At 42.0% G+C, this 9,939-nt stretch overlaps 1 protein-coding gene across 1 annotated transcript; it reads right to left on the reverse strand.

Moving 5' to 3' along the window:
* Positions 1–8,227: 8,227 nt before the first annotated feature.
* LOC128579009 (endogenous retroviral envelope protein HEMO-like) lies at positions 8,228–9,664 on the reverse strand. The gene is made up of 2 exons (XM_053581326.1): positions 9,507–9,664; positions 8,228–8,768 (listed from the first exon to the last, which is right to left on the reverse strand). The coding sequence occupies exons 1-2, from the start codon at positions 9,628–9,630 to the stop codon at positions 8,518–8,520; spliced, it is 375 nt and encodes a 124-aa protein (XP_053437301.1). The 5' UTR covers positions 9,631–9,664; the 3' UTR covers positions 8,228–8,517.
* Between the last annotated feature and the right edge of the window lie 275 nt (positions 9,665–9,939).

The following is a 9,939-nucleotide window of genomic DNA, read 5'->3' on the forward strand; positions in this document are numbered from 1 at the left end:
AGAGAAATGCAAATCAAAACTACTTTGAGATACCATCTAACTCCAGTGAGACTAGCCTATGTCACAAATTCCCAAGACCAGAGATGTTGGCGCCGATGTGGAGAAAAGGGAATATTTTTGCACTGCTGGTAGGAATGCAAATTAATACATTCCTTTTGGAAAGAGATATGGAGAACACTTAGAGATCTAAAAATAGATCTGCCATTCGATCCTGTAATTCCTCTACTGGGCATATACCCAGAAGACCAAAAATCACATCATAACAAAGATATTTGTACCAGAATGTTTATTGCAGCCCAATTCATAATTGCTAAGTCATGGAAGAAGCCCAAGTAACCCATCGATCCACAAGTGGATTAATAAATTGTGGTATATGTACACCATGGAATAATTTGGAGCCTTAAAGAAAGATGGAGACTTTACCTCTTTCATGTTTACATGGATGGAGCTAGAACATATTCTTCTTAGTAAAGTATCTCAAGAATGGAAGAAAAAGTACTCAATGTACTCAGCCCTACTATGAAACTAATTTAGGGTTTTCACATGAAAGCTATAACCCAGTTACAACCTAAGAATAGGGGGAAGGAGGATAGGGAGAGGAAGGAGGAGGGAGGGGAGAGGGGGGTAGAGGAAAGGGTATTGGTGGGATTACACCAGCGGTGCATCTTACAAGGGTATATGTGAAACTTGGTAAATGGTCTGTGAAGCTAGTGAATGATGCCCCATGATTATATTGATGTACACAGCTATGATTTAATAAAAAAAAAAAGAATTGGGTTGGAATTGTGTGCATGTGAGTGCTTTGAGAACGACTGAGATGGGTAACAATAGGTGGGGTTCACCCCCCCTCCATTCATGGGGTGAAACAAATGTGTGAGTGTGCCTTTCTTTCCTGCTCCAACTTTGCCTCCTGGCTATTATGAGAGAAACTGGAAGTTCCAGGTTTTCTGCTTTCTGTCTTTGGTGGTGACTTGAACAATCTTCCTGACTTGGCCATGTGGGACTTGGGGGGGGGGTATGAAAAGACATTAGAAAGAATGTTGTTGTAGTTTTGTTACCGGAATTTCTTCAGTGAGTGTTTGGTCTCAGTAATTTGAGAATTGTGCAGCGGGCCACAGATCAGTGATAAAATGGCATTTTGTTGGACTGAGGGGCACGCAGTGAGAGTGGAGAGTGCCAGAGCTATTGACAGAGGGGTTGTGCCTTGAAAAGTGTTGTGGTTTAGGCAGTCCAGTGAGCTCTGGATGGCCCTTGGAAATATGGGGAAGAGAGTGTAAATTTCATGCTGAATGAGGCTGTATCCATATAAGCAACAGGTTTCCAAGGTGAACAGCCTCTGGAAGTGGGGAGGAGGCCCAGATTGGAGGTTCCCTGCATAAGTCCTTTTTCTAGGGGTAAATAATTATCTCTGAGAGATATTTTGTCCAGGACTTGGTAGATGAAAAAATAACTTTACAAACTGAAAGGGTGTTCTATCAAATGAATCAATGCAGCGCCTCACCCTGGACAAAGTTATTAGGTCTTTGTTGCAGTTTTTGTCTGGAGAGGGGATTAAGGTGTGTGCTCCTTAGGGTGGAGCCTTCCAAAAGATTTCGGCTGCTTTGTTTATGACCTTGCTGGGGCTCGGAGGGTTTGTGCCTGGAGATGGGAGTCTGATGTCTAAGCTCACCTGAGCCTGAAAAATGGGGGTTCCCTTTCCAGAGTGGGAAAATCCTGTATCAATCTTATATCTCATAAAATGTCTCTCATTTGTAAAATGTAATAATTTGGTTGTTTAAATTGTTGTGGAAACTGAATCTTTGTCAAAGAATAAGATTCTTGCCTTTTAAACCTTCTAGTTATCAGTTTGGCCGAGTGAATGGGTGACTTCATGGTAAACTGGGATCCTGTTTTGTGCGAAGTGAGTTTTTGAGTAAGAGAAATTAAACAGAAAGGAGAATGGCATTGTGTAAAGAAAGAATCTTGTGTGATAAAATTTGCACTGAAAACAGAATGGTTGTATAAGAAAGTGAAAGGCAGGGAGAAAGTTAAAGAAAGTTTAGAATGTTTGTAAATGGTCTGTGAAAGAATTTACATATGATCCAGTTGACTATTTATTTCCTTTAAAATCTTTTGGCTTGTAATTTTCTTTAAACAAATGTTTTAGGCCTTTTGATATTTGACAAAACTTTCAAAATAAAAACTCTAAATCTGGGGCTTGGAGCCCACAGGGCAGTGGTTGCAACGCTGGCCACATGCACTGAGACTGGTGGGTTCAAACTTGGCCAAGGCCAACAGCAAAGAAAAACACAATTTTAAATTTAGTCTTCTTGAAATATTAAGACCACTGAAAGTCATGGGAAAACAAATTAAACTTATTTGATTTATTCAAAATATATAGGAAACATTGTCAAATATGAAATGGTGATTAATTTTATGTAGGTTATGGTTATATATATGTTCCAATATTATAAAGCATTGGTCTGTCCTAATGTATAAGACATTGGTCTGTCCTAACATATATTGTTGGTAATAATTTTAATTCATCTAAAAAAGAAAGTATTTTTTATGTAACTGGCTGAGTCCAAAGTTTATCCTAAAAAGAAAAAAAAAATATTAAGAGAGGCTTACAAATTCTCTCAAATTCAAATTCCTGATGTCTTTGGAAATTGAATACCGCCAGACTAAAAAGCAGATTTTTAGAACGTTCACTGGAAAGTTAACATGTCTATGAGTATTGCTAACCTAACTCAACAGAATAGAAATCGGTTAAGCGGATCTGGGCTAGTTTGTAATGGCTTTTTGGTCAAAATATTGTTGATTCTTTCTGTGTTGTTTTCCAGAAGTCAAGAAATAATTTTCTGTCTTTTGAGCTATTTGTAGTTTTTCAAGCAATGTGTGTACTTATGAGCAGAGTTTGAAACATGTATTTTTCTCTCTCCTTGTTTTCTCTGGAATTTGCAAGCCATTTGTATGTATTCTTAATTTCTGACAATACAGTTATTTTCATAAGTTCAATAAGAATCTGTTTTGTTCTATATGACATGATGAAGGCACTCATTATTTTACCAAGGCTTTGGCTGGAATAGCATTTCCAGAGGTGTCCAGACTGCATTAAAGAATTAAGGTTGACTTTATAAGGCCAATAAAAAAAGCCCTTTGGAAAACTGGCCAGATACCCATCAGTAACATTTCCTGATCTCTGGTAAGTAATGAAGGTCGCTTGCTGACGGGTCCAGGAATCGAAATGTGCTTGGGGACCTCAAGAGAAGAGGGATTTACCCAATACATACAGGTATCTAATGGCACAGATAAAACTTGGGCTCTGAAAGGCTTTCAAAAAGTCCAGCCTGACATTCCTTATAAAAGGTTCCAGCAAAGCCAATTTTAAAGGAAAGAAGAGCCTAGATGGCTAATAATTAATTATTCTTACTGCACTTTATGGAAATAATCAGACCCCATATACTGAAGGTACAGTTTATTTTGGCAAATAAGTTAGTTCTACTATAATTTGCCTTTAGTAAAGAGAGAAATTGGAGAGAGAAAAATAGTTTAAAAGGAGAAAAAAGAGGCTGTGGTCCACCTGTATTTAGATCCCAGCCTTGCCTGTACTGTCAACTTATAAAATGAGACATACTCTGTTGAATCTACTGTCAGCAGAAGCCAAGCGGCCCATTTGTCTGGACTTAAAAGATGTATCTTTCAGTATAAGGCTGGCTCTGGGAAGCCAGAGGCTGTTTTCTTTCCAGTGGGAGAGACCAGACATGGAAACAGTGCACATGGACCAGGTTGCCACAGGGGTTCAAAACACCCACGATTTTTGGAGAAGCGCTGGCTTGTGACCTCCAGAAATTCCCAGCTGAGGAATTAGAATGTGTGCTGTTCCAATATGTCGATGACCTCCTTTCAGGACACCCTACCCAGGAGGGCTGCGCCCAAGGCATGGACTATCTTTTATGACATCTAGAGGTATGTGGCTATAAAGTATCCAAATGGAAGGCCCAGATTTGCCAGCAGCAAATACGTTATCTAAGATTTACTGTCAAGCAGGGGTAGAGGTATCTAGGCACAAAATGGAGGCAGGTCATTAATTGCCTCCTCAGCCCCATGAGCCAAAAGCAGGTTTGGAAATTCTTAGGCCCGGTTGGCTTCTGTCATATTTGAATCCCCAACATTGTTGTCTTAGCTAAGCCCTTGTATGACGCAACTAAAGAAGAGAAGGAAGAGCCCTTGGAGTGGGAAGGAGAACAGGAATGTGCCTTCTCCCAGCTAAAGATGAGGCTGATGGTTGCACCTGCATTGGGACTGCCAGACTTGGCCAAACCCTTTACTCTGTATGTCTCAGAGAGATAAAATGGCTGTGGGTGTGTTAACCCAGTTGGTTGGGTCCTGGCCAAGGCCTGTAGCTTACCTCTCTAAGCAGTTGGATGGAGTGGTAAAAGGATGGTCACCATGCTTACGGGCTCTACCCGCTACTGCTCTCCTTGTGCAAGAAGCTGACAAGCTGACTCTAGGACAGGATCTGAGTGAAAGTACCCCACTCTGTGGTCAATTTAATGGACACTAAGGGACATTTTTGGCTCTCTAATGCAACACTCTGAAACAAGCCACGCTCCTCCCAGTCAGTGAAAGAGAGACTGAGCATAACTGTTCGGAAGTTATAGATAATGTGTACTCTAGCAGACCTGACTTGCGTGACCAGCCCTGGACAGATGCAGATTGGGACTTGTATACAGATGGAAGCAGTTACATGACGGTGCAAGGTGAGTGGATGGCTGGGTATGCAGTGGTTACCTTAACAGAGACTAAGCCCCTACCCCAAGGAAACATTGGCTCAGAAGGCTGAGTTCATTGCCTTGACTGGAGCCTTAGAACTAAGTCAAGGGAAAAATTTGAATGCTTTTCTGACTCTCCAAGTACGCAGGGCATTGTACAAGGAGAAGGGACTATTAAATTCTGGGAAAAAAGGACATTATGTATCAGTAAGAAATGCTCCAATCGCGAGAGGCAGTATGGAATCCCCAAAAAGTGGCAGTTATGCACTGTTGTGGACATCAAAGAAATGCTTCCATCATCACTAAAGGGACACTGGGGTTAGTACTGAGGCAAAAAGGGCTGCCTCCCAGCCATACCAGGTGTCGCAAGTGGCTCCCCTCATCCCATGGGTCCCGGAACTCACTCTATCTACTCCAGGGAGGAGAGGGAATGTTTGGCAGCAGAAGGGAGCCAGGAAGCAGAGGGACAATGAATAAAGATGCCAGATGGACAAGTAGCATTCCCCCAGATTCTAGGAGCCACCATGGTGACAAGAGTGTTTGATAAAGTTTCTGGGCCAGTACTTTTACATCTCCCACCTGGCATCCCTGGCCAAAGCTGTCAGTCTACAGTGTATCACCAGCAGCCAGTTCAATGCGTGCCAAGGACTAACAGTACCCCGAGGAATCCACTCGTATGGAGCAACGCCCTTCAAGGACTTCCAGGTAGACCTTACTGAAATGCCCAGGTTTAGAGGGAACAAGTACTGGCTGGTGATGGTCTAGCAGACTTGGAATAGGTAAAAGCCTTTCCCACTGGGATAAAAAGGACTCCTAAAGTAGTAAAGTATTACCCGGAGAAATCGTCCCATGGTTTAAGTTACCACTCTGTTTAAAAGTTGATAATGGGCTAGCCTTCATAACAGAACTAGTGCAAATAATAAGCTAAAGCTTTAAATAATTTATAGGCCTCAAAGCTTATACAGGATAAAGTGTATGAACAGGAACATAAAAGCAGAAATTGGTAAACTCTGCTAGGAAGCAAAGCTTAACTGGATGCAGGCCTTGCCACTGGTGTTGTTCAAAGAGGTCTCTGTCAATTCTCTGCAATTTAGCAGGAACTCCTAAAAGAACTAGAAAAGACTGAACTGAATAGATAAAAACCCTAGAAAGAGTAACAAGGAAAATCTCCACTGGGATAATTAACTGTGTTCTGTTTAGTCTTTTCTGTCTGTACATCCTTTCTCTCTGGAGGATCAAGGGAACCCAGTCTAGGTCTGGAATCAGAACCTGGTCCCCCTGAAACCAAGGTAGAAAGAACTTTACACCATCATCCTGACCACATGCACAGCAGTAAAGGTGAAAGAAATACCTTTAATCATCATAGCTGGCTGACTAGGGCTTCACTGCTTCTTGGAAAGTAAAGGTAACTTTTGAAACAATCAACATGCCATGCTCCAGCCACATACTAGGAGCTGGCTGGTCAACGCACAGCTGAAGCTTGAGGAAACTCCTCAAGGGACTTTTTGGACTTTGAACTTTGGAAAAGTGGGGGAATGTCACAGGGAAACGTAAAAACTCATATATATATTAGCCCACCACCATGGTACTATTAAGGCCTGAGTAGAGAACCCAAGAAGAGTCACAGTCCCTAAAACCTCAGTGCTGAAAAGTAACTAATCTTGGCACCTGCAGAAACAAGCTGATAGTGAGACCTCAAATTAAAATATATTGGAATCTCAAAAGAGGGGAATGAGAGAGGATAGCCACGAAGGGTGAGGTCTAGAAGAACAAGTCTTCTCAAGGAGACCACAAGGATACATATGCAGGGTCTGCTCCACCGTGACTCAGCTCTTGGGAATTTATAAACTTAACTTCCTGAAACTTGGAAATTTCTAAGTTCTGTGAAATCCTGTAGTTCTGTAAGGGTGGAATAGCATCTCCCGCTTGATTCAAACTGGCCAATGAGAAGGGTACCTGTGGGGTGGAACTTTTTGACTGTCAATAAAAAGAGAAAGAGCAAGGCAGTCAGGGAGCACGGCTGTTTGGAATTCTTCTATGCTGTAAGCTCCCAGCTGGGGAATAAAGCCCTTCCTCTTATAAATGCGGTGTTTGTGTGCTCTTTCTCTCCTTTGGGCCTTGTCTTTCTGCAACAATAAGAGAAAGGTTATTTCCAAATACCACGTGAATTGGGGGAAGCATAAGAATGAGTACCCAAAGTCTCAGTGATGGTCAGTGACTTTTAAAGATGCTTTTTAGAAAGAAGAGAGGAGAGAAACTGGAAAGTATACATGTATCAAGTGGTTGCTATGGCGGGAGAGTGTAGATGAGTGGAAACAGATTGATTTGTAAACTAATGTGAGAGACAGGTATTGAGCTTCAAATTACCCTGGAGCCAGATCTATTAGCATGTGATAAGGAGGCCTGCAGCCTTTTCTGATTTTAAATCAGGGTACTTGGGTTTAATAGAGGGGAGGCCAGTGCTTTCTGATCATGAATTGCCTTTTAATTCATTATATATATATATACACCAATGAATTATATTTGAGGGTGAAATTTCCTTAGCTCCTTCATTTCTCTGGTCTGGAACTTCCCTAGAAGTTTCAAACATTAAGAGCTGTGGTGGTAAATGTAGAGAGAGAGAAAGCAGGTTAGCAATTTAGTAATAAGATAAGATGTTTGATAAGATATATAATAGTATAAATTAGAGGTGGCATCCATACCTGCCTTGGGTAAGGCACCAGACACATACATTGAGGCTGGCAAGTTTGAACCCAGCCTGGCTGGCTAAGGTAACAATGACAACTGTGACAACAAAAACAACAAAAATAGCCAGGCATTGTGGTGGGCACCTGTAGTCCCAGCTACTTGGGAGACTGAGGCAAGAGAATTGCTTCAGCCCAATATTTTGAGGCTGCTGTGATCTGTTATGCCACAACACTCTACCAAGGGTAACATAGTGAGACTCTGTCTCAAAAAAAAGAGACTATAAATTAGATGAGAATGAATAAGCAGAAAAGAACAGATCTAAGCACATTTCCTCATACCCCCATTAAACCAGTCTCCCATTCCTGGGAATAGGTCAGTTCAATAGAATGGTTTCACTTCATTAATTTGATGAAGAATGCTTATCTTGTTCTTTAAGAGATGTAGATCAGTCTCTATTTTCCCTGACTGATTTATGCAAAAACAACATTTTCCCCCAAATAACAGCACAAGCTCTTCTTTGTTGAGCTATCAAAGCATCCAGGATGTGGTGATTTTGAATTACAACAGATGCTAGGCTGTTAACCTCTGCTTGAAGTGTTCCCAATGCCCACATGGTGATGTTTAGCTCTTATTCTATTACCATGGAGAGATTTATGACTGCACTTTCAATTCTGTTAAGTTCCAAATGCTGAATAAAGGATCCTGAGCATTGAAAAGAACTTTGAGTTATGATATACAAGGGGTTTTTTTTTATAATGTCACATTTGTATGTTTATAAGGTACAACCTTATGAGCAACAGAGCCCAAGATTGTAATTTGACTGGAATTTAAAGTGGAATACTTGGTAATAGAGCGTGTCAGATAGCCAAGACTATAGCATCCTAACCATTTGAGTGGGAACCATTTGTATACCTTATTACCACACAAGATAAAAAGACTAGTTAATTATTTATAGACAGTCAGGTTAGAACCTGTGACCTTCCAGCCTGGGGATTGTCATGTCTTGTCCTCTTCACTGGCATATTCACATATCTGTTTGTTATGTGTCCCTGAGCAAAAGATATCTCCACAGTTTTTATAGACCAGTTGTCTCACCAGCAGGTGAAGTCGTATGTTGCTTCTTTTCTGGCTGTGGATACCACATATTATCATTCATGCTTTTTCCAGACTGGTTCCACCAGGCACTGACATCAGCAGGGATGAAAATGAATTCAGGTTGCTTTGCATGGTCTAGATCTTGGTATAAACAGCAATCAGGTTGATTAGTTAGTGTGGCCAGGGTTTGAAAGACTGGTGCAAAGGGGTGCTGGGTCAGCACTTGACCTGCTGAAAAAATAATAAGTGTTAGTAAGAGTAAGTCATAGTTTGAAAGAAGAGTCATAGTGTAAGATAAAATGAAAAAAGAGAATGGGATAGATTGAGGCAATCTTCACTCAGCTTCTAATGTGTTATTTCTGAAAGTGGAGGGGGATGTTTAAAGAAAAGAGTGTTTAAAAGTGACTTTTTCTTTTTTTGAGACATAGTCTTACTTTATTCCCCTTGGTAGATTGCCTCGGCATCACAGCTCACAGCACTTCCGACTCCTGGGCTTAGGTGATTCTCTTGCATCAGCCTCCCAAGTGGCTGGGACTATAGGTGTCTGCGACCACACCAGCTATTATTTGTTGCAGTTTGGTTGGGGCAGGGCTCAAACCTGCCATCCTCAGTGTATGGGGCTGGTGCACTACCCAAGGAGCCTAACTAATTAGAATACAAGGCAGTTAGCTGTAGCTGCATAACAAATAACCACAGAACACAGGGATATTGAACAATGAATATTTCTTGTGCATCAGCAGGCTTCCTAGGAGATGTGCTCTCATCTGGCCTTGGCTAGGGCAGCTCAGTGTCACAAATCCCTCATCCTACACAGACTAGATGGCTGGACCCCATATGTCTTCCCAGGGATGACAGAAAGTCAAGGTCAGTAGGCCAAATGATACCTTCACAGCAGCTTGCATTTTGGCTGATTTCCTATTGACCAAAGCCAGACACATGCTGAGCTCGGGGTTGGAAGATTACACCCACCTGCTGAGTAGTAGAGCAGTGCAAAGTTGCATGGCTGAGATGGTGGATACCAACAAGGCTGAAGAATCAGGCAATTAATTTCATCATAGTCTGAGTAGTGTGTATGCCCTCTTGTAGTACCCATGCTGTCAACACCAGCATCACATGTGGAAAAGATGGACAACATTGCACATATACAGCCGAGGGCGAGTGTCAGGGCCGTCCCGGGTGTTTCTCCTCCACTACTGCTCCACCTCCTGCCCTCCTGCTCTACCTGGTGCTGCCTGTAGGTGCTCAGGTCAGGCTGGTCATGGAGGCTCCTGATGCTGGAACTCAGAACGCGCTGCTCAGAACACAGAACGTCAGCGAACACACTGATCCCTTCACCTTGGCAAAGTCTGTAGTCAACACAAACCTCCCAGAGTAGCGGACCCTATTCGAAGGACCTGACTCT

Source organism: Nycticebus coucang, chromosome Y (genome assembly GCF_027406575.1).
Source record: "Nycticebus coucang isolate mNycCou1 chromosome Y, mNycCou1.pri, whole genome shotgun sequence".
NCBI lineage: Eukaryota > Metazoa > Chordata > Mammalia > Primates > Lorisidae > Nycticebus > Nycticebus coucang.

What these genes read in the sequence shown, in the direction of transcription:
- LOC128579009 (XM_053581326.1), bottom strand. Translation starts at nt 9,630, where the DNA reads ATGGGTACTACAAGAGGGCATACACACTACTCAGACTATGATGAAATT. An exon ending in ACTGCTCTACTACTCAGCAG is followed by an intron (nt 8,769 to 9,506) that starts GTGGGTGTAATC and finishes TTATTTTTTCAG; the next exon opens with CAGGTCAAGTGCTGACCCAG.